Source organism: Lygodium microphyllum, chromosome 10, assembly GCF_053477565.2.
Source record: "Lygodium microphyllum isolate KBCC chromosome 10, Lygodium_microphyllum_v1.1.10, whole genome shotgun sequence".
Classification (NCBI taxonomy): domain Eukaryota; kingdom Viridiplantae; phylum Streptophyta; class Polypodiopsida; order Schizaeales; family Lygodiaceae; genus Lygodium; species Lygodium microphyllum.
The window spans coordinates 66,564,372-66,590,066 of NC_141144.1; the positions used below are offsets into that span (position 1 = coordinate 66,564,372).

At 40.4% G+C, this 25,695-nt stretch overlaps 1 protein-coding gene across 15 annotated transcripts in view; it reads right to left on the reverse strand.

The window, feature by feature from the left end:
- Positions 1–24,930, reverse strand: part of LOC148030108 (uncharacterized) — an 86,805-nt gene extending 61,875 nt beyond the window's left edge. For 11 of the 15 annotated variants that reach the window (XR_015692133.1, XR_015692134.1, XR_015692135.1 and 8 more), the window contains exons 1-4: positions 24,738–24,876; positions 24,371–24,544; positions 11,689–11,761; positions 11,533–11,591 (exon numbers count right to left, since the gene is read on the reverse strand). Coding sequence is in view for 12 of the 15 variants with exons in the window: in XM_087686373.1 (XP_087542499.1) it covers positions 11,533–11,591; positions 11,689–11,761; positions 24,371–24,499 (261 nt within the window). In the remaining 3 variants the exon portion in view is untranslated. Of the gene's footprint in view, positions 1–11,532; positions 11,592–11,688; positions 11,762–24,370; positions 24,569–24,737 lie in introns of all 15 variants that reach the window. The other 4 variants (XM_087686378.1, XM_087686370.1, XM_087686371.1 and 1 more) reach the window with 4 other exon arrangements.
- Between the last annotated feature and the right edge of the window lie 765 nt (positions 24,931–25,695).

The following is a 25,695-nucleotide window of genomic DNA, read 5'->3' on the forward strand; positions in this document are numbered from 1 at the left end:
TAAAATCCCTAAGATTACATAAATGTATCAAATTTGTGATACCATTCTCGTGGTGCCTGCTTCAGCCCATACAAACTCTTGTTGAGTTTACATAGCATATGCTCTTTTCCCTCTACAAAAAATCTTCAAGTTGCTGCATATAGATCTCCTCATGCATATCACCATGTAAGAAAGTGGTTGTTACATCCATCTATATGAGTTCCATGACTTTAGATGCAACTAATCCCAAGTGGTTCGCAAAGTAGTCATTTTGACTACAAGAAAAAAATTTCATCAAAATCAATTCCATGTTTTTGATTGTACCCTTTAGCAACCAAGTATGCCTTGTACTTTGGCAAAGAACCAGAAGTGACTTTCATTTTGTAAACCCATTTGCAAGGTAGCACTTTTTGTCCTCTTGGCAAATGCACCAAATCCCAAGTGTCATTCTTCATGAGGGATTCCATCTATGATACCATTGCTTTGTGCCATTTCTTACTATCCTGTCTATCCATTGCTTCTTGGAAGCATAACAGTTCACCACAATCTATTAACATGACATAATCAGCCACATAGTTTACAACAAGAACAAACCTATCTGGCTGTTTTTGCACTCTAGTTGACCTACGAACCCAATGGTCAAGATTTGCTAGCTGTAGTGGCAAAAAGCGTAAAGATCGAGACACACGGTGCTTGCTAGCAACAAAGAGAAAGTGAGAGAGAGAGTGTGTAAAGGAATCAGGAGAGTAAACACGATTAGTGGGTACAATGACGAGTGTATCTCTTTAGGTTTCTAATCAAAGAATAACAATTTGTTGTAGAAGACAACCATCTGGGAGCCTCAGTAACAAGCAGGGGACAGAAAGCTCCCACCTAAAGGTAATGTACCTTAAGAGGAGAAAAGAATCAACTAAACCTAGGTATGTACAAAGCTGAAATACATATATCTATCCAACTCCCATCATTTGTTGGCAATGAGTAAACCGCTCTGCTCGAAGACCCTTCGTGAGAAGGTCTGCAGGATTATCATCTGTATGCACTTTGACAAGTTCAATGCTCTTATTGTCAAGTACATCTCTAATGAAGTGGTACTTCACATGTATCTGCTTCGCCTTTGCATGAAAGACAGGATTCTGTGCTAGCATGATAGCACTCTAACTATCACAATCGAAAACAGGTAGCACTGTAATTCCAAGCTCTCCCACCAGACGTGAAAGCCATAAAGCCTCCTTGCATGCCTCAATGGCAGCCACATACTCTGCCTCTATAGTAGACAATGCAACACACTTTTGTAGCCTGGAGATCCAAGAGACCGCTCCTCCTGTTAAAGTAAACACATACCCAGAAGTGGACTTCTTGCACTCCGCATAACCAGCATAGTCTGCATCCGTAAAGCCAACAACAGATGCCTTCTGCTTTTCAAAGCAGATGCACAACTCGTTTGTGCCTTTGAGGTATCTCATAATACCTTTCACTACATCCCAATGCTTCTTGCCAGGGGTTGCCATGTATCTCCTAACCACTCCCACTGCAAAGGCAATGTCAGGACGTGTAGCAAACATAGCATACATCAAACTGCCAACAGCTGAAGCATATGGTATCTTGGCCATTTCAGCCTTCTCATCATTAGATGTAGGGTTGTCCTCTGCACTGAGTTTCACATATGGAGGCAATGGAACCCCAATTGTTTTCCCCCCCCTCCATATTGAAACGCTGCAAAACTTTAGAGATATACTCCTACTGAGATAGATAGAGTAAGCCTTTTGATCTATCTCTGAGTATTCGCATGCCAAGAATGTGATTTGCATCACCGAGATCCTTCATGTCAAAGCTGCCATGAAGACTTTGCTTCAATGAATCCAAGGCATGAGTATCCCTGTCAGCAATCAGCATGTCATCAACATACAAAACCAAGATAATCAAGCTGCCATCTGCTACCTTCTTGGTGTACAAGCAGTGATCCACTTGACTTCTATGGAAACCTAGAGACTGCATAAATGAATCAAACTTATGATACCATTCTCTTGGTACTTGTTTCAGCCCATACAAACTCCTTTTGAGTTTTCATACCATCTTCTCTTTCCCGTTTTTCACAAACCCTTCAAGCTGCTGCATATATATGTCTTCATGCAGATCACCATGTAAGAATGCAATCTTTATATCCATATGTAAGAGCTCCATATCTTCAGCTGCAACCAAGCCCAAAATGGTTCTCAATGTAGTCATCTTGACTACAGGAGAGATTATCAAATTTAATTCCATGTTTCTGCTTATACCCGTTCACAACCATTCTTGCTTTGTACTTTGGTGAGGAACCAAAAGTGACCATCTTGTAAACCCATTTGCATGGAAGTGTTTTCTATCCTTTAGGCAACTGTACCAAGTCCAAAGTGCCATTTTATCCAAGAGATTCCATTTTTGACAACATGGCTTTATACCATTTCTTGATGTCTTGTCTATACATTGCTTCCTTAAAGTGAGATGGTTCACCACAGTCTGTCAACATGACATAATCAGCCACATTGTTTGCACCAAGAATGAATCTATCAAGTTGTCCAGTAGCCCTAGACGATCTCCTAACCCAATGATCATTGTTTGCTGGCTATTGAGCATTTTCAGCTTGCTTTCCTGGCATTTCAGCCTGCAAATCAACATTAACAGCTTGTTGTCCTGGCTGTTCCTGCACATGTAGTGGCTCATTATCATGGGCAATAGCTAGTTGATCATTTCCAACATTATTTTCTGTAATTACAAGTTCATTTACAGCACGTTTTTGCTGTTGTATAGCCCGCACATTTTGCTGTCCAAAAGGTATTTCCTTCCGGAATACAACCCTACGGACCTCCTCAGTCTTTTCAAGTTGTTTATGCATGCGATCTTCCCGGAAAATAACATCATTGCTGCGTACTACTTTCCTTTTCTCAGGATCCCATAATCTATAACCCATTTCACCCTCATCACCATATCCTAGGAAAATGCATTTACAGGACTTTGGCTCAAGTTTGCTATGTTTTTCTTTATGAATGTGCACAAAAGCCTCGCAGCCACACACCTTCAGGTGAGCATATAAAGGTAGCTTGCCCAACCACGCTTCTTGGGGAACTCTCTCTCTCTCTCTCCCCCCCCCCCCCAAGACCTGTTTAGTGACCGATTAATCAAGTGTACGACTGTCATAACAGCCTCTATCCGAAAACCATGGGGTAATGCAGCATGAGACAGCATTGTATGGACCTTATCCTGTATGGTCCGATTCATACACTCTGCAACACCATTTTAGGGTAGATTATGAGGGGCAATGAGCTTCCTTTTTATCCCTTTGCTGTCACAAAATGCCTGAAAGGCCTTGGACACATATTCCCCACCATTGTCAGAGCAAAGATAGTTGAGTGTCTTATCAGTCTGATTTTCAATCAACGTCAATAATTTTTTAAACTTGTCAAGCACTTCATCATTGCTACAAATAGGGTAAACCCATATCTTCCATGTAACATCATCGACAAAGATGACAAAATATTTCTTCTCCCCTAAAGATAATCCTAGCATCTGACATACATTGGGAATGTACTAACTCTAGAGAAGAAGATTTCAGCAAAATAGACTTTTTATGAGACGTTCGTGCATGTTTAGCATAAACACAATGATCACAATGCTCAAAATCAACATAATGAAGACTAGGCAAGTAACCCAAACGAGAGAGCACTTTCATTCCAATTTGACTTATATGTCCCAACCGGCCATGCCACAAAGAAACACTTGGCTACTCGGTCTCGGCAACAACATGATCACTCACACTAGATACATGGAGAGGATACAAGGTATCACTTTTACAACCTCTAGAAATCACTCTAGATCCCTTATAGATCTTCCACTTCCCATCAACAAAGGTGGTATGAAATCCATCGTCATCTAGCTACCTTGTGCTAATCAAGCTCTTCTTGAGTTGAGGTACATGCCATACATGCTAAAGTGTGAAGACAAAACCCTGTTGAAACTGCAACTGCACACTGCTAATACCTGTAATGTCACATGCATAGTTGTCCCCAAGATGAACAACACCATGTTGACCCCTTGTATAGGCAGAGAACCACTCACGATGAGGGGTGACATGAAAGCAAGCACCTGAATCGAGAATCCAAGTATGCATGTCATCATCTGTATCTCCAAGAAAAGCATGTGCACCAAAGTGTGAAGAGACCAAGAGTACGTCATTCCCACTGTCACTGTCATGAGTGACTACATTCACCTCTTCAATTTTGACACTGCTCTTCTTAGGCTGACTCTCTTTCTTCTCTTCCTTGCAATCATCTGTCTTCTTACCCTTTCCTTTCTCTTTCTTCCATTTGTAGCAGTCACGTCTAGAGTGACCTTTCTTGCCACAATGATGGCATTCAACATCTTTGCCACATGATTTACTGCATCCCTTGCTATCAGATTTGCCTTTTTGCTGTGATATGCCCCTAGTATGCAAAGCACTGGGAGACTTACTAGATGCATTGTTTTGCCGATTCATTTGTTCCATGAGTAGAGCACTCTCTACATCAACATACAAAAGGATTGCATTATAATTGCTCATAGCAGTCCTGAATGTATCCCAACTCTCTGAAAGAGTGCAAAGCAAGAACATAACCTTAAATTCTTCATCAATCAAGAACTTCAAGGCAACCAGCTGGCTGAAAATGGAGTTAAACTCACTCAAGTGAGTAGACATGATGTACCCTCTTTCATACACAAATCCATAAGCTTTTTCAGCCAATACACTTTGCTTGCAGCACTCTTTTGTGCATACAATTCTTCCAGTTGAGTCCAAATAGCATATGCAGAATCCAAACCTTCAATGTTAAACAGCAAGGCATCAAAAATCGATAGCTCGATGGTTGAGCGTACAAGCTCATTTAACTCATCCCAATCTTCCTATTCCATATCTACGGGCTTTGCCCCTATGGTCTTAATCGGCTTTGCCTACTTCTTCTGCAACAAGATATTGTAGCACTTTTTGCAAGACTGCAAAGTTATGTGCCCCTTCAAGCTTCTTTATGTGCATAAGATTATTGCTGTCACTACTCCCAGCCATGACTTTCAGCCCAAATGTGACCAGAAATTGAGCGAATGCAGGCCCAAACTGTCACACAAGTGACCAAGGTACAAACACGTACCAACCAGCAATAAATGACCACGTAGAAGTAGAAATTTCAGATCTGTAAGTAAATTTTCAAAAGCACCAAACCATGTGCTACAGCATTCCACAATTAATTACAGCTGTTCCAAGGGCAAATACATCACATTACATGAGAAATCCCAAATTTTAGCTGCAATTTCTGTTGTACATGTACCCACGAGCATAAAATTTGACACACACTGTCAAAAGCCCCAAAATTTTTGTGCTCAAAGCATCAACCACACATCTGCATTGTCTCTGTCATACATAGAACAGGCCAATTTTGCCAAAATAGAGCAATTTCAGCAAAACCCCCAAATTTCACTGACTGATCTATCCCGATTGCATTAATACATGTTTCGAAGAGCATAAAATGGGCAAAATTTTGCAAAAGCCCCAAATTTCTCATGTCCAAATGTGCACCAATATCAGCCAATCTTACTCAACTAAAGAAAATTTCACCGATACCGTAAAAGCCCCAAACTTTATGGGTCCAATGTTGAGAAATTTCACTCGTATGGGTAAAATTTCAATAATTTTGGCAAAATCCCCAATTCAAATGTGCATAATGTCTGCAATTTCTGACGCAGATGCCTCAATTTTGCATGAACAGCACTTAGTCTGAAGAAGCCCCAAATTTTTGGGCCAAGATTGCACAAATCTAACCTTTTGTGCTTGCGCGCATGAACCTTGGTTAGAGGGAGGAGCTTCAAAAAAAAATATTTTGAAGAAAATAACGTTTTTGGATTACGGGTCCGTTGACCCATCATGACTGTCAACGCCCTGCTGGTCTTGTCCGTCGCGCGCCCGTTTGACGCTTGGCTGTCGTTGTCAACATTCGTTGCCCATCAATCGCAGCACCATTGCTCTGTCACGTAGCACTTTTGTATCTAGCCCCGTCACGCGTGACTCCTGTCGACGTTCGTTAGTGCAGCCATGAAGAAGTCGCCACGCTGGTCAACACCTTGCTACGTGCTGTTGCACGCCTACTCCCCTACTCGACTGATCGTTGACTGTCCACGCCTAAACTAGTCAACTGCCCTTTGTACATATCGACTGTCGACTGCCTCAACCTACCTACGACTCCCTTGCACCTGTCGACTATTGCTCATTGAGTCCACTTGGGACTCCTGCAACACCTGCCATCTGCTTCGTCCCGAGAAGCGTGCACTCCTTGCCGCTCTGATACCAGTTTATAGTGGCAGAAAGCGCGAAGATCGAGACACGCAGTGCTTGCTAGCAGCAGAGAGAGAGTGAGAGAGAGTGTAGAGAAGTCATGAGAGTGAACACGATTTGTGGATACAATGACGAGTGTATCTCTTTAGGTTTTTAGATATATATATATATATATATATATATATATATATATATATATATATATATATATATATATATATATATATATATATATATGAAAGTACAAGTGCTAAGGGTGTGTTCACACCCGAGCACATTTAAAAGACATGAGGGCCTTTATTCCCAACACTAGCTATTCAGCCTACAAATCTCCATTAACAGCTTGCTATTCTGCAGGTTCAACATGATGTACAGGTGGTTCACATTGTTCCAAAGGTATATGGTATATGTTTTTGCTAAATTTGTGGAAAATCATGGACAAGATCCTGCTGATCATTTTCAGCATCATTCCCTGCATTTTCAAGGACATTTACAGCTGGTATTTGCTGCTATCTAAAGGGCATTCTTTGTTGACCTATTGATACATCCTCTCGGAATACAACCCTTTTGACCTCATCTCTTCTTTCGGGTTGTTTGTGCACGCGATCTTCCCAAAAGATAACATCATTGTTACATACTATTTTTCTTTTCTCAGGATCCCATAATCGATACCCCATCTCACCTTCATCACCATATCCTAGGAAAATACGTTTACAGAACTTTGGCTCAAGTTTTTTGCGTTCTTCCTTGCGAATGTGCATAAATGTCTCGCAGCTAAGCACTCTCAAGTAAGAATACGAAGGTGGCTTGCCCGACCACTCTTCTTGAGGAACTCCCCTCCCCTAAAGACCTGTTTGGTGACCCATTAATCAAGTGTACGGCTATCATAACAACCTCTGCCCAAAATCCATGGGGTAAAGCAACATGTGACAACATTGTACGGACCTTGTCTTGAATGGTCCTGTTCATACGCTCTGCACAACATTTTGGGATAGATTATGAGGGGCAATAAGCTCCCTTTTAATCCCTTTGCTGTCACAAAAGTCCTAAAAGGCTTTGGATACATATTCCCCACCATTATCACAGCGAAGGCATTTTAATGTCTTGTTGGTCTAATTTTCAGCAAGTGCCATGAATTTTTTAAATTTATCCAAGGCCTCGTCTTTGTGACGGATTGGATAAACCCATACTTTGCGTGTAGCATCATCAACAAAGGTAATAAAATACGTCTTCCCTCCTAAAGATAATCCTGGCATTTGACATACATCTGAATGTACCAACTCTAAGAGTGAAGGCTTTAGAGAAAGAGATTTTTTGTGTGACGTTTGAGCATATTTACCATAAATATAATGATCGCATTGTTCAAAATCAGCATACCTCAAAGACGGTAAATAACCCAAATGAGAGAGCACTTTCATTCCAGATTGACTCATGTATCCCAACTGGCTATGCCACAAAGAAACACTTGGCTACTCAGTTATGGCGACTACATGGTCACACATACTAGATACATGCAAAGGATACAAGGTATCACTTTTGGACCCCTTGGCAACAATACAAGAGCCCTTACAAATTTTCCATTTGCTATCCCTAAAGGTGGTGAGATAGCCTTCATCATCTAGTTGCCTTGTGCTTATCAAGCTCTTCTTAAGCTGAGATACATGTCTTACATTAGGCAAAACAAACACGGAGCCATGCTGAAATTCCAGTTTCACACTGCCAATGTCTGCAATTTTATATGCATAGTTATATCCCAAGTGGACAACACCACGTAAACCAACATTGTAATCAAAGAACCACTCATAATGTGGTGTGACGTGAAAGGACGCACCTGAATCAAGTATCCAAGTGTGCATATCATCCTCAAAATCTGTAATCAATGCATGTGCACTCAAAGAAGAAGCAAGAAGTACATCACCATCACTATCAGTATCATGAGTGACTACATTAACCTCTTCTATTTTCACATTGCTCTTCTTTGCAAGCTAGCTGTCCTTGTTGGCTTCAGTGTTTTTGTTTTTTCCCTTCTCTTTCTTCAATTGAAAACAATCCCGTCTGTAGTGCCCTTTTTTGCCACAATGATGGCACTCCACATTTTTTCCACAAGACTGTACTTCTCAAGCAATTACTGACACATTTAGGGACCAAGCCACCAGTTACATGTGAAATCCCTAAATTTTCACTACAATTTCTACTCTAAAGGCATTCCCAGGCACAAATTTGACAATTTTGATCAAAAGCCCCAAAATTTTAAAGGGTAATCCGTCCAGATTGCATCAATAGATGTACCCAAGTGCATGTACCAAACATTTGTTGCACAAATTGAAGGGATTTTGCAAAAGCCCCAAATTTTTTAGGTTCAGAGTGCACAAATTTTAGTGAAATTGAAGAAATTTCACTAAAATGTAAGAATCCCAAAATTTCTCACGCAGATGTGCACCAAATGTGCAATTTCTGAGTCGGATTTTCTTGTCCCGCACTGAAATCCCCAAATCAGAGAAAAGCCCCAATTTTCTTGGGCAAAATTTCACTTTGTGCCTCTGTGTTGAACACTAGTAGAGAAGGGAGAGAAAACAGAAATTTCAGAATTAAAAAAAATTTGACTGCTGTCCCATCTATCGCCTGGCCACCATGGACTGGTCACCGCATGCAGGTCTCGTGGCGCACTAGTCCTAGTCGCCGGTGGCAGTGCCGGTCCCGTCCACCTAGCTATGTGTTGTCAACTACCTGACCTCCCGTCGACCTATCATGTGCCCTGCGGCGTTTGCACACTGCCACCTGCTACTCATCGAGCCCGTCTGTGACTCCTGCAGCACCTACCCGCCTACGACACCTACAACTCCTGCCCACCTGCAACTCGTGCGACAACACAAGTCTATGTGCCAGTGTGGAGATGCTCACCTGTCCCGCAGCCTGACGCCGTCACTAGCTTTGACATGAATCAGGACTGAGTGAGCTGAGGGTGAGTGCGTTAGATATTGCACAGAGAGTAGGGAGCAGTTGGGAGGAGTGTGAGCACAACACACTTGATGTTCGATACAAAGATGAGTGTACCACTTTTTAGGTTTTGATAATATATAAAGTACAAGACTGTAAGGGTGCCTTCACACTCCAACACTGTAAAAGGCATAGTGAACCTTTGTTCCCAACAGACTAGTACTTGGCTTCGAGTCACAGCCAGCTTGGAGAGAGATTATCTTGGAAGAGAGCAATGAGGCATGGATGGCCTTCTATGGAGCATTGCCTAAGGAAAGAGGAGATCCCATTCATTTATCATACCCACGAAGGCATAGTGTTGACTACAACCCCAACACACATGGAAGGTACCACTTTCTCCTGATATTCAACCTGAAAGCCAGTCAACCTGAGGCTATCTCAAGTTTCAAGAGAGGCACCTGGTGCCTTCATTCAAGAAGTTTATAGACATGTTTCAGAATTGCCCAAATCTAGCCTTTGTGACAATCTATAACTATCTAAATCTCTTGATGTTGTTGCTGAGTCAAAAGAAAGCAGTTGAGAAAGGCGGACTCCACCCCTTGTTTTTTGATATAAATGTGGGAATAGACAGGTATGCCATGGTCAAGCTCATACTTCGAACTACCATGCTACCTGCCTACTACTTGAACCCTTTGAAAGACATGAATGAAACCCGACTCACCAGCTGTAATCATCCCTTCTTGCCCTCAACAATGGTGAATATCTGCTTGTCGATTAAGACATACATGATGAGCAAGGCCTTCCTTGAGAAATCCAGGAGGCCCCTACTTCCATCAACCCAAGATCATTGGTATTCGCTAAGTCAAGGACATAAAAGGCTACCATGATGCTACTTTGGATCTCTTTGTATCTGCTTCAACTTCTTCAACAATTAGGGCATGGTCATCTACTTTGACAATCAAAGTGCAATTGCTTTGGCTTAGCAAAGGTCCATTAGCGTAGTCCTTGTAAGCAGATCAAAGTAGCAACATTTGGATTAAGAGCATATTTACTCAAACATTGTAGCGTCCATTTTCACCAGGGCTTTATCTCTTTGCGGCCTTTGGGATTTACTATACAAGTTGAACCAACATGATTTCCTTTATCTTGAGAGCAAACCTTTTCTTTTTCCCCCTTAATTCATTTGTACATGTGCGTAGCCTACTAGCTCATTCTGGTTCATGTTCCTTAATATGCTGCTGAGAGGATCTTTGATTTTCTATAGCTTTACATCCATGCACATTTTTGGCCTTGGTCCTGTCTCCTGTTGCAAGGCCGACCTGAGTTCCTTTTCCACAAGTCAACAAGCCGTCTAGGAAGGACCATTTCCTATTTTTCAGCCTCTTTAAAGCCTTCCACCTATACAGTGCATTCAGTATCACTTCCACTTTTCTCACTTCTACCTTCTCTCTCATCATGTTCATCTTTCTCATGATGTTGACTCCTTTGCATCTCAATTTCCATCAAAAGTAACATGCATTTGGACTTCTTTAATCTTTGTACTTCATGGTCGGTTTTCACTCCATTCAAGGTTTTTCCCACATAATAATATCCAAGATCATCAATTGGACTATATATGGGTGCTCTGGACGATATTGAAAGAAGGGAACCACACAATCCTTGGAACCCAACCTTGTAATGCCAACACTTTCTTGAGATGCTCATTGCAACAATCACTGTGTGATAGTTGCCAAGTTCGTGATGTGAAAAATTTATCATGTGGATGTGTTTTTCCACCAATGTTGACATTTTTGTGAATAACCAATGCTGTAAGGACAATCTTCTTTGCACACTGACGAACCAATGAACAATGTTGAAAAACTCTGTGCACACTCATGTTTGTGCATCTGCCACAGACAGGCATGGGCTTTTCTGTTTTCATTCCAATATACTATCATTGTCCTTCAGCAATGATACCATCCTATCAGTTTCTCAAAGTTCATGAATCTCATTTCTATCTATTTAGTTGAAAGGCTAATATGGATAATTCACGCAGAATTTGCTAGCTATATGTTCCAGCTACCTTTCATGCAAAACTGCCAACTACTAAACAGCCATTCCAAGAGCTGCAGATTACTTCCAAAAATGACTTGAAAAACTAGAAGTGAAAGGCCGATTATCAATCTCCAGTGAAAGCCTATCCTGATGGAACTTTCATATCTCAAATTTCATGCTACTATTGAAGATAAGCTAGTGTAGATTTTTTCTTCTTTCCATCCTGTAGATGCAGCAACTATTCTATTTACCCTGTGGATCTGCTGAGAGACTTCAATCGCTTTATGCAAAGCAGTTTCTGCAGCATAATCTGCACAAGGGAACAAGAGAGCACAATCAGCTAGACATGTTAATGGAGGTTCTAAATATTTTGTAAGAACTGCTGCAGCTAAATTCAATTTGCTTACCCCCTGCTGATGGAAAGGAGGACTTTTCAAGGTTTTCATCAAATGTCGATGGGATCACTTCTACATTCAGTCCCTGCCCAAAGATATGTAAGTTAAAGAAATTAAAAAACTGATCAATTCAGATTTTATAGAAAGCGCTGCAAAATGTCAATTTAAGGTTAACAGCCCACTTCACAACAATGAAGGCATGTACCCTTGCAAGAGCATAAAGGATTTAGCACCCCTTGAATACATTGCAGCCATATTTACTAAAATCAAACATGCACCAAGAATTGATACCAGTATACACACAGTACATAACACTTTTTCGCAAAACCACTGTACTTTCTTTTTTCATTGTACAAGTGAGCTTGTTCCCTCTTTTGTGGTGTTTTGATTTTGTGGCCATAGCTGTACCAAGGTATGTACTACAGACTAAATTGATCAAGCATTTCCAGACCCCTTTAAAAGAGCACAATTTTCAATATAGGGAAACATCACAATAAATTACAAACTACAAAAAGTGGAGATAGATGAAAACAAGACAAAGAAAACCATGTCTAAAAGGGTGACCTCTAGCAGTCCAGACTGCACTGAGTCTCATACTAAACTCAAGAAAGAAAGGCAGCATGTATTGAGAGTATAGTGGCCTAAAACCATAATTACCAAAGATCCATAAAATCTAGCAAAGAAGGAACTAGATAACTCATAGAAAATCTAAAAACAAATGAACACTACCCCCCCCCCCCCAAAAAAAAAAAACATCACACCAAAATAAGAGTTAATATGGACTTCTCTCCTCTAATCAAGGGCATCTCAGGTGATATCACTGCAATTTTCCTCCTTTCTAAGAGCTATTGACCGCAAACACTTTTGCAAAACAAATTCAATTACACTTCTTGACTTAGGAAGATGCCTTGAAAGCCAAATTCTAGCCAACAATCTTATCATCCAACTGTTACTTTTCAATACTCCGACCTTGATTTGCATCTACATGTAGGCCATCTCATAGGCTACGCATTGATGCCCTTTGATCCATGATTCGGGCTCTCTAGGCATTTCAGCTACCATTAAATGCAAGTGTTGCCCCTTGTGTCCTACACACTAAGTGAAACTAGGATTGGGGTTTCAATTAGGGTTTCCTACAACGGTTAAGCCATTTAGGGTTAGCTTTTATTATGAAAAGGCACTTAGTGCATCACTAGCACACAAGTGTGGCATTATTCATTTTGATCGCCTTGGGCATTGTACTCTTTCTTATTCATTAATACACCACCTCTCATTTCGTGATAGAGTTATTGTGCATCGATTAATTCAAGCATTATCTTTCATTCTCCATCAATTAATTGCACAATTAATTCGCACCTAGGCCAACAATGGTATTACCTCCATCGTCATCACTCGCAATCATCTTCTTCATAGCTATTGCCATTGAGCACCACACCTCAATTGGCTGCCACACAAAGCCATTGCCATCGCACCAACTTTCATCACCCCAACCAATGGCTGTCTACAATCACATGTCACCATGCCACCACCGTTGCCACCATTCCATCGTTTCAAAAGAATTCTGCAACGTGCCTCAACTAACATGCCACATGCGACCTGTGCACAAACATGCTCCAACTCTAGCATTTCAAATCAGTGCCCTGTACAAAAACACTGCATTGTCCCTGCTGAGCACTCACTTCCTAGCTGCCAACATTTCTGAAGGAGAGCCACAACCTGTTGCTGCCTTAACTTGAGCGCCCTGTCACAAGCTTGCCTTGCTTCTTGCAGCCAAGTTATGTCATGTCACCCTCTAACATGTTAGCAGCACACATCATCCACCTCGTGTGCCCAAACACCATCCCACCTGCCCTATGCCATGTGACTCTGTCAGGCATCCTACCTATTGTGTGCTACAACCACCTGTCATCATTGATGAAGTGCCAACCGCCACTTTCTACTGCCTTGACTTGTCATCTTGATCTGTCTGCCCTGCACACATTCATCGCCGCTTTCACGCCAGCATGGCCTATAAGTTCTTGATGAGTTGGTCACTATGTCTTCACAAACAGCTTACACACTGTCTCATCACACTTGCCACAACCAACGCATTAGCTGACACCCTTTCAACTTGGTGCCATATCTTGTGTTTGCCAACACATTGAATTTCGTTTTAAAAAAGGGATATAATTATTTGTTTCAATTCTCAGCCCTTATCAAGACCTTTGTTCACCTACACGCACCTTGACAAGCACAAATTTGTCAAAATTTGGGGTTTTTCAATCAATCCTTCAAATTCAACCTAGAATTTGTCAACAAAGTTGGCAATTCTCAAGAATCCTTCCTACTCTCTCAAAATTGCAGAATTTCACCTTGAACACGCCCAAATTTGGGGCTTTTCATCAAATTGAACAAATTTCACCCAAATTTCCCCAAAAATTTTGGGGCTTTTCAAGAATTCAGCATTCTTCATCAAAACCAATTCATCCTCAAGGGCAACATTTGGCATCTTTTGACGACATTCAACATCATCCGGGTAAAAGTTTCACAAAAATTATCCATTTTCCTCTTCAATTTCCCAATAAAATTTGGGGCATTTCGCAGTTTGAGCTCAATTCCACCCAAATCTCGTTGGTAAATTTGGGGATTTTCTGAAATTCGGGCCAATTCATCAAAATCAAGGTTCAATTTAGCTCCAAGTACGACATTCGGCATTAATTGGGCAACATTTGGGTACCAATTCTTCATAATTTCTGCAATTGCATCTTCAATTTGTCAAAAAATCTGGGGTTTTCCCCCAATTTCACTTCCTCAACATCCAAACCACCCCTCCTAACATTGTCTTTGTGCTTCTTCACTTTTGGGCTGCCAAAATTTGGGGCTTTTGCCTCAAATCTTCTTCTACGGTTGCTTGCATCGAAGACATCCTTTATAGGACTGTTCATGTTGATTTCCATCAAGAATGAAGACAAATTGCATTATTTTGGGTACATTTATTGGGTGAATATTATTTATTTCTATTGCTATTCACATGCCAGAGTATCCTCAACCATTGATCTCTAATTGCTAACCGTTGCCTTGTTCAGGTAATATTTTATTTCACAAAAGTATTATTTTCCATATATTTTTCTCTCTTCTCAACAAGAAAACAGCAAGAGAAAACTATTAATTTCATTTTATTTGACTCCATTAAAGCGGTTAACGACTCTTCAATCAGTGATTCACCATATTTTGCAATTTATTTCCTCTCTCTTAATTTGGAAATTATCATTTATTGCTGATTCATACCCATAGGCAAGCAACTAGAAGACATTCACATGGAAAAAGACATAAATACGAATGCTTATCTTACGAGTCTTAAAGATCTTATCAAGCAATTGTTAAATATTGATGGAATGGTCCCAAAAAATCAGCTTGTTTCCATCACTCTTAATGGCCTACACGAGTCATATCAAGGTTGTGCTACCACTATGCAGTTGGTAACTATGGGCAACCAAGTTACCTGTACCTTCAGCTAACTTGTATCTCTTTTGTTGCAGGAAGAACAAACTTGTCCCAACCGCAATGCTACCATGGTAATTGAACAAGCCTTTCTACCCACGATCATGGAAAAGGTGAGAATCAAGTGAAGGACAAGCACATTGGTCAAAACCAACAACTAGCCATGCTAGTCATTCATCTTTTTCATCAAATAATTCCTACAAGAGACTTGCTTCAATCAAAAACACTCTGCTCACTAGGTAGACTTTTCTTCACTGATTCGTAGCTCCACACAATCACTAGAGAATATTTTTTTTGTTGATCTTAATCTCGTGATGCCTTGCAGCCCATTTTCTAATTGCCATTAATAGGCTTTCCAATTGAGCAATCCAACACATTAATATTTCTTTTTTTCTTTTTTCTAACACTAACTTCAACTTTAAGCTTGCCCCATCACCTAAATGCCCCACTAAAACAACATAAACAAACAGCCTGATATCAACAAACCATTGACATCACGACTAGCTTGCACACAATCTTGTTGCTCACACTATCATGCTGCTGCAGCCTGTCATGGAATTGCCAGCCATGTGGTTCTCCTACCATGTCATCCTGCCCTACTCATGATCATCAGAACATGCACTATCCAAGTGCATTACATTCTGCCCTTTTAGAACTGTGGCTATCCCTAATCATGTGGCCTCCTAGGAGATCCAAAACAAAGGTCAAAATCATCAACAATTTGAGATTCATCCAACTACACTCATGCATCACTTAACCTTTAAACTTAAGCAAGATAATTGAAGCCCCTTCCACCACACACCCTTCTTTATTTATGAAGCAACTCTTGTTCTAGCACCAACAATTCATGAAGCCTGTCACCATCCATTAACTTCGGCACCTTCTAATTTGGGGCTGCAGTAAGAATAGGCCCATGATACTCCGCAAGATAACTCACGTGAAAATTTGGATACATTTCCCACTTAGAAAATAGATTCAACTCATAAGTCACATCACTAACTTCTTAATCATGTGGAAAGGTCTCTTCTTATGAGGTGCTACCTTAGGGGAAAACATCCCAAATTGCTTCAAATGCTACTTTTGGATCTTGAGATAGCACGATTGACCTTCAAGGAAGATCAAGTCACATTGATGCTCATGAGTCTCTTCCTTTTGCTATTGTTGTCTCAAGAGTCAACACATACATCTCACACTGATCATGTGCCACACAAGTTTTGGAGCAAACACCTAGAGTCAACACATCACACGCTTCATTGCCACATGTAGCACCAAGCCACCCGCTAATCTATTTATACCACCCACCTATCCAACACCTCACATAACCTTTTATGCATCCAATATGACCAAGCATATATTTATTAACAACACCCATGTTTATAGGTCAAACTTGTCATAACATAACAAAAAAGAATTTGTATCCTTTCTATTATTTTGTATATTAATTGTTTATTAAATTAGTTTCCTTTGCACTTACTGGATATAAAGAAAAGTGCATTAGAGCTGTTGGGAATAAAGACATAGTGCCTTTTAAATGTGCTCACGTGTGAACACACCCTTAGCACTTGTACTTACACATATATATCTATCTAAAAACCTAAAGGTACACACTCGTCATTGTACCTGAAAATGTGTTCACTCTCTACTCTGCTCTCTCTCTCACTCTCTCTGGCTCTCACTGCGCATAGGACAGTCTGTCTCGATCTCCATGCCTAATCGGTCCCTACAAACTGATATCAGAGTGTAAGGTGCTGCAGACGATCATCAGGCTGAGGCAAAAGACCAGCATGGTGACGAGACAACTCAAAGGCGAGCAAGAGAGTCACACGCGTGAGTTGCAAGCATCGTGTTGCCAATCACAAGCGACGGGGCCAAGCTCTAGCGAGGAGAGAGTGGCAGACTGGCAACCAGCTGACGAGCTTCTCCAACAAACGTAACATGCATGAAGTGGGTAGCAGGAGCAACAGTCGACTGCAACAGCAGGCCACTATAGCAAGCGTGGACCAAGCGTGCGACTGCAACACTAACGAACACCAGGCAACCAGGCGACAACCACGCCACAGTAGGCAGCCGACGGACAAGTCCAACGGACAACGCGTGCAACAGTGGGCGGGCAGCAGATCGTGATGCTATACGAACACAGTGTGAAAAAGCATGGAATGCATCACCATCCGGCTTCTTATTAATCAAGAGAGTCAATGTGATCTGAGTCATTAGTATTAATGTGAGTTACATGGATTATCCAAAAATACTAGATTTTTGGATAATTTTAGCCTATTATTGATATTATTTATTGGTAAAAATCCGAAAAAGTTAAAAAAGCTTCTAAATTAGGATGGCATGCAAAAAGCAAGTTGCTTTTTCAGCTAGTTATGGGATTTTCATAAGAAAGACAAATTGGTGAAATCGCACGTGTCGCGATGGCTGTAAACAGGCTGAAAACTGCAGTTTGAACCGGAAGAGAAAAAAGGAGTGATCTGGGAGATCCGTGACCAGGCGTCCTAGTGTTTTAACCCCTTTCGGAGCCAACAGAGCCATCAAATTTGGAATCCGAGCAGCAGAGAAGGAGCTGTAATTTTGATGCACGTTTTGTTCTACGAAGAAGCTCCAGGAGATCTAATGCCTGGAGATTGCTTCTGAGTAGTACAAGGATTCCAAATTCTTTCAATACATATTGATTCAATTCATTGTGCTTTGTCTTTGTTGTGTTTACCTCTTGTCTATTCTCTTTCTTCTCTTCCATCTCCTATCTCTACTTCCTTCTATCTCTAATCCCCGGTGGATTCAACCTTCGACAACAACCCCTCCGACAGTGGAATTGTAAGGGGCTATTAACTCCCTCTTAATGCCATGCATCTCACAAAAACTTTTAAACTCATTAGAAATATACTCGCCCCCATTATTTGTTCTTATAGCTTTTAACTTAAGCCCTTTCTATGTGGTAACAAAAGCGTGAAACTTTTTAAAAGCATCCAACACATCCTTTTTACTCTTTAATACATACACCCATGACTTTCTATTGAAATCATCAATAAAAGTGACAAAGTACCATTTATCCCCATGTGAATTATCAGGCATAGTGCGTATATTTGAATGTACTAAGTCAAGAGCATTCGACTTCTTAACAACACCAGAGTAATAAGGAGACTTCACATTTTTCCCATATATGCAATCACTATAAAAGTCAAGACCAGAGCCTTTTACATCAAAGCTCCTTGAAGAGGAGAGAACCTAAAGACCTTCCTGGCTCATATGACCAAATCTTTTGTGCCAAAGTTCCATCTATAAATGAACTTCAGCATAGAGCCCTTGTGGACTCTCCAATATCCAACACCAAAGGTAGTAAAATATCCTCTTGCATCAAGTTGTCCAACTGATAGTAGACTTTTCTTTATGCCGTATACATATCTGAAATCATGCAAAATCAGCTCTTGGCCATTTTCAAGGGCCAAGTGAATGGTACCAACACCCCTATTTCACATGCATAATTGTTGCCCAACTAAACCTTGCCAAGGCAACTTGAAGTGTATTCAAAAAATGACTCCAAAGTGGGAGTGACATGAAAAGAGACACCGCTATCCACTATCCATGATTGAGACAGCCCATCATGAGCTGAAAGTAAGTCATCAATCACCTCCTTTTTAGTAATGTGCATATCACCTGCTGCTGCCATAATATCTGCATCATTACATGAGGTTGCAACAAGTATCTCTCCAGTGTCAAAGAGCTCTTCAATGACCATACTAGATGCAACATGTGCCTTTGCAACTTCTTTTGAGGGAGAGTTGTCATCATCTTTCTTATCATCCTTCTTTTTCTTTCCTTGATGTTTCTTTCTTTCTTGCTCTTTCTTGTAGTAGCGACAATTGGGCTTTTTATGCCCTTTACGTCCACATTGATAGCAGGTGACATCCTATTGTTTGCCCTTGCTTTTACTCCTACTTTTGCCTTTATTTCTTGCTTTACCCCTCTTTTCTGATCTACCTCTAAGATGATAAGCTAAACCACTGCTTTCTCCACTGAACTTTCTTCTAACCTCCTCATTGAGAATAGAGCCTCTAACACCATCAAAGGTTAAAGCACGGTTATTGCTCAACGAGACAGCCAAAGACTCCCACCTATCAAGCAAAGTCGTCTACAAGAAAATGACCTTCAATTTATCATTGAAGGACTAAAGTTTTGCAACTAGCTCAAAATCCCTGTGAAAGCACTCAAATGCTCCGATGCTAGCTTAAACTCATCCAACTCCATGTTTACAAGCTTGCACATGAGATGCACTTGATTTACTGGAGTTGTATTTTCATAAGTGTCCATCAACTTTTTTCATATGGCATGAGCTGTATCAAGACACTTAATGTCCGTAAGTACATCATCAGATACAACCATCTTAATGTATGCAATGGCCTTTTTGTTGAGTCTAGCCCAATCCTCATTTGTCATAGTTGCAGGCCTAACTTCCAAAAGAGCATCATCACAATCCTTGAGAAACAAAATGCCTTGCATCCTATCCTTCCACAAGTCAAAACCAATGCCATCAAATCTCTTGATTTCAAGAAGGGATTTAGTGTCACTGCTGATTGAAGCATTTACAATCATTTTTCAACAGTGTACCCAAAGAACAATACTGCAATTTATAATAATAAACAATGAGCTGAATATTCAGTTAATATCAGCCCAAATTTTCAGTCAATGAGAGCAAGGTTTAGTCCAAGTACATGTACAGCAATAGAACTGATGACTTTCAGCAGTATAACTGAAATTTCAGCGCATACTCAAAGCATACATCACTACTAGGTGACTCCCACTTCAACAATATCACAAGAGTACATCTGCAATGATCCCAGATCTGCAAATGATCAATAAGACTGCTGCAAAAATGATTGTTCAGCAATACATCACCTCAATGGGAGCTGTCCAACATATGTACTGCATAAATATGTGACCAAGTACTTCTGATACTCAAAAGAAACCAAGATTCTTTGCAATTTCTTCAATATTTCACAAGTGGGAGATGAATCTCACTACTTACAGCACCAAGATTGCATCAGCAATGTTTCCAATGTACATTTCAGACATCATTTTTACTAAAATTCTCAAATTTCAGCGCCCCAAAATTTTACTAACAAATCTACATTAATACATAAACCTGAGACCATAAAACGGGCAAAATTGGCAAAGTTTGCCAAAATCTTGCAAAAGCCCCAAAAAATCTCAAGTCAATTTTGCACCAATGTCAACAAATTTGACTCTGCTAAGCAAAATTTCATTGATATGAGAAAAGGCCCAACATTTTTGGAACCAATGTGCAATTTCTGCAAATTTCTGATCAGATTATCTTGTTATATATTACCAGCATCAGATTTGGAAAAACCCCCAAATTTTCAGGCATAAGGATGCACTGGTCTAAAGACCGTGCTTGCACACACAAACCAAGGCTTAAAATAAGCCACTTCACAACCAAAAATAAAGATTTATCTGCTGGTCATCACCCATGTGCTCACGTTGACTTGACACGTGACGTCAATGCCTCTACCTAACCCCATCGACTGCCAACCCATATCGCGTGTGTCAAACCTGGTCACCCACTAGTGCGCCTGATGCCTGGTGGTACCCTTGCCCATAGGTCGCCTTTTTCTTCAGCTCGACCTGTGCTGGTCGCTTCTTCAGCTCAACATGTGCGACCTGTGCTGGTCGCTTCTTCCTCAACTCGACCTGCTGCACACTACCCTAATCTGCCACACGTGTCGAGTGTTGTCTGTCGACTAGATCTTGTCCCACGACCTATGACACTCTTGGGAAGCTCAAACGCTATAACCAACAGCTCTGATACCAGTTTGTTGAGCTGAAGTGCTGACAAAATGCTAGACTAGAATGAGCAATGATAGAGTTCAGAGCTGAGAGAATCGAGTAAGAGTGTACCAATGTACTGCACGGTACACAAAGAATAAAAAATATATTTATATGTTAGGGTACAAATAAAGGGTGTGTTCACACCCATAAGTTTATACACACAGGCTAAATGGGAGTTTACACCCAAAGGGGCTTTATACCCAACACATCTCGAGGTCCTTAGCCCATCATTGTAACTTAACTGACTTTCACATCACATGTGCACCTCATATGTGCATTTCATTAATATCTAAAACAAAATACCAAGCACAACATTAAAATTTCATGCCTCCATGACACATGGTCTCACGTGGTACTTATTACTTGTGTTCCAATTTGAAACTAACTAAAGAGCTACCATTTTCATCGAAATGGACTCCAAAGACTTAAATAGTATCATACTCCTATATCCGTTTCTCCTCTTTGGTTGAGTATACAATTTCACAATAGCATAGAGGCTTCCCCCTCCATGCTGAGTTACAACTTTCCATAAGGCTACCCTATAGGCCATTCTTTTTATGGGTTTTTAGCCGGATATGTACTTTGCTCATCTTTATTAGATACTTCTTTCATATCACGTGATGGGGAGAGAGGAGATACCTCTCTTTTCACTATTTGGTGGTGAGAGGAGCCAATATTCTTCTCTAGGTGCTTACAAGATCTTGATATCTTCATGCATCTATATCATTTTCCATTTGGGTCTTGATTATCATACTTGTAAAAGGGCACTTGGACAAGTGAGCACTTCCCCTATCAAGGCAATGCTCAAGTGGTAACACTACAATGTGCAAAGCAATTTGTTTGAGCATAACATTTTTTATTTACCCTTGCATCACTCATGCATTGGAATTGTATTAACATGAAATGGAGCGCTTTGGATGGGGCGGAAAGCCTATGAAAGCAAACTACCACCCATGCTCCTTGCACTATGTAAGCATCTCTCCCTTTCATCTCATCAGAGTGATTGACTTGCATCCACCACATGCACAACACATCATCATTATGGCAATCCACTATGATGTTTACTACTGCAGCATTACCTCATCATTACTTCTTCTACACTTTGTAAACCCATCCTTACCTTGCAATGATTCTTCTTATGGAGCATGTAAAAATCTTAAGTCTTACTATTCATTTAGAGCCATAAAAGGAAAAGGAGAAAAAACATTAGGACCCATTAAACTGGGCTGCTTGAAAGAAGATATCCATCACCTCTACGATCGTGATAGGCCTTTTGGGCAGCCCACCGAGGCACCCTTGGTCTGATACCTTGGTTTCTTTGGGGTGGAACCTTTCAGGTATAGAAGAAGTTGAAGACGTGAGTCATGGCTTACTCATTGTCTTGGGCACAATCGCTTTTGGGCTTGAGGGGGGTGTTGAGCCACTAGTATTACAGTTTGCAAGAATACATAGTTAGTATGCATTAATCGCTAAGTAATTCTCCTTAAAATAGTCCTAAAATGCATTCAATGCTAGTTACCAAAAATAAATGGCATTATGTTTTAATTGTGGGACAAATGCACGAAAACCCTCTATAAATAGAATCTGCTGTTCATTGCTTCCTTCATCCCTCGTTCTTTAACAATCAGCCCTCTTCCCTCACACTACACACCATCCGGAGCTGTCGGTGGTCCCAGCCTGCTGCCCATCTGGAGGACATCACCATCACTAGAGTATCTGTCTGTCTGCTGCCACATAAATGTACTGCTGCCATGACCTATCCCAGCCGCTACAAGCTCTTCTAGAGATTGCAAACAGCTTGGTGACATCATCAGAGCAGTTGGCCAGTATGGGAGCACTTTTTCGGCTGCATTTTTGCTGACCAGAAAATCACACAGGCCCACAACCTATCATCAACAGAGACGCACCTGCATTCTGCTGCTTGGATACTGTTTTACAGCAAGTGGTATCTTTACAGCTGTGTTTCCAGCATCTGCAGGCTGCCCTGCTGTCATACAACCTCTTGGCACTGCCTGAAGCGCTGACATCATCTTTGACACAGCCCAACCTGCATTATCTGCTGCTGGATTTGTGTCTTATTGCTGCCGTATTCACCAACTCTGTCAAAGCCACTGGTGGACTGCTGCTGCATTTCAGCATCTGTCACAAGTATGACATGCTCCAACATCATCCTCAGTCACCTTTGCCCTAGTCCTTGAGACATGTAGGGTCGAGGTCCCCCTAATTGTATCATCCATATTATCACAATTGGTGTTCTACTTGTTGTCGTACACTTTGCGCTTTCTATGCTTGCCATACCATTTTTTTTACCCCACACAGCCCAAAAGGTATGGAGGAGAGCTCTTAAGTTAGCATTTCGCAACAGAACAAAGTCAATGATAGTCGGTTGGAGTTCAATGGCCCAGGTCATTGACTGAGCCCCAATCTATGATTATGAGGATATTCAAGGCAATCTATCATTCCTCATCTCTGCACAGCATGTGAGCACGTTCATCAAGACTGCAAGATGCGACCATGCTATCTCCACTACAAAGACTCTCTCAAGGATCTGGATAAAGATAGCTCACGTTCTTAGGGGGGGGAGATAGGAGAGACTATAGGGTAATTTAGAGCGCATGAGGAGGAAAGATGCTTTTCTATGTAATTGGGTTTCCGGCACATTCTTCCACCTTAAGTCACACGTGCTTTGGCATTTTAAACCGCCAAACTAGCTCTTCATTCAGCCCTTGTATTAGACTTTCTTCAACGTTTAGATGTTATTCTAAAGCCCTATACATGGCTCTTATTGTATCTTTTACCTAGGGTTCATTGAATATGGACATTCTTCTTCTTTTAAAAAACAACTGCTAGCAATACCATTCATCGAAATAGTCCCCCATTTGCTCGATGGGACCTCAAGCTGGTCATTAACCCTTCCACCTAAGCCCATGTCACTTTCATTTAGTGTCAAAAGGGTTGGTGTAGAATTTTCCCTTTCCATATGTAACCCTTGGTCCCGATTCTGTAACGGTTTTACCTTGGTACTTCATGGTGGGTTTTCAACCCATTTGGGTATATAATGTACATCCCTTTGCTTTCAAGTCCTTCAAGTTCCAAACTTAAAACTCATGAGCTGGAATTCAATCATTCAATTGTTCATCCATTGGCAATCAATCAAGCATTCAAGGATCCATTCTAATGGTCGTCATTCCCTTCACCAGATGCTTTGCTTGCATATCCATTATCCTGTTAATCCTCGTTGTTCCTCCTCTTGCTTACGTATGATGATGTTGTGATATAGAATTATCAGGCTTAACCAGAGCTTCTACCACAACAACAAATTCAAACCTTTCCTTCATCATCTGAAAGTCTGGACATTTTTGCTTACATAATCCATCATCTGGAATGCCTGGACGAATTTGCTTACGCAATCCATCTGACAGTGTCGTAATCCAGAATCAACAAGCTTCGCAAGAGTTTCTACCACAGCAACACATACAAATCCTTCGTTCATCATCTGTACGTCTGGACAGTTTGCTTATATAGTCCATCATCCGGTAAGCTGATGGTTGAAAATACAGAATTTCTGAACGACAGATTAGAACCCTGTGGTGACGTACATTCCCGGGAAAATGCAAGCTCCATAGTTCAAATAAATGATAAAAGATAAATGATAGCATTGACGGGTGATGAAGGGAGAGAGGAGCCGAAGGAGGAGGACGAGGACGAGGACGAGGACGAGCAGGAAGACTTACAAGGCTACGCAACAGCTCGGACCTGCGAGGGGAGGCGGATGCAAGCACGATCCGTTTGGTGGCGAGAAGAGGCAGATGCTGTATCAACATCCCTCTCCCTCTAACGAGGACCAGGAAAAATCGTCATACAAACGAGTCCTTGGAGCTTCATATATTTATAATGGCAAGTATGTATTTCGCGCTTACTCCTTTGCACTTGGGCAGAGCAAGAGAGTTCATGGGAAGTTTGATGTGGCCAACATAATTCAAATTTTAAAAGCTTTCACAATTTCTTAAATGCATGAAAATAAAATATATGAGGATGTGGCACTTATTATTATATGGCGATTTCTATTTGCATTGAGTCTATCATGGCATGCATGTTATCCTCGCACATTGAGCCTATAACATTACATATATTTAACAACCCATAAACTATATTCGTATTTTTTTATTCTCCTCCTTTTTCTTCTTCTTCTTCTTCTTCTTCTTCTCTCTCTCTCTCTCTCATAATAATTAATAACATATACATAATAATATATAATATCTTAGCTGAAAATACAATTATACCTCTATTGTTAATAATTAATTGATGTATTAATATTAAATATTTAATCGACTATAGCACTGCATCATTATACATATTAATTATTATATATGCAATCAAGTATATTAAGGTATTAATAATTATAATACACATATTACAATTATCATTAACATAAATAATATATAAAGGATAATTATACATAATAATGATTAGTTAAAATCAAAATTCATTATTTGATATTATAGAGTATAGCTATATATAACAAATATACATAATGCATAACACGTATATCATTAAACTAGTGTACAATTATATCATAGATATCATTATTATTATTATTTAAATATTATATATATATAATCATAATAATATTTAATACTAATTATTAATAAGTAATTAATTGTATTAATATTTTATTAACTATAATTAATA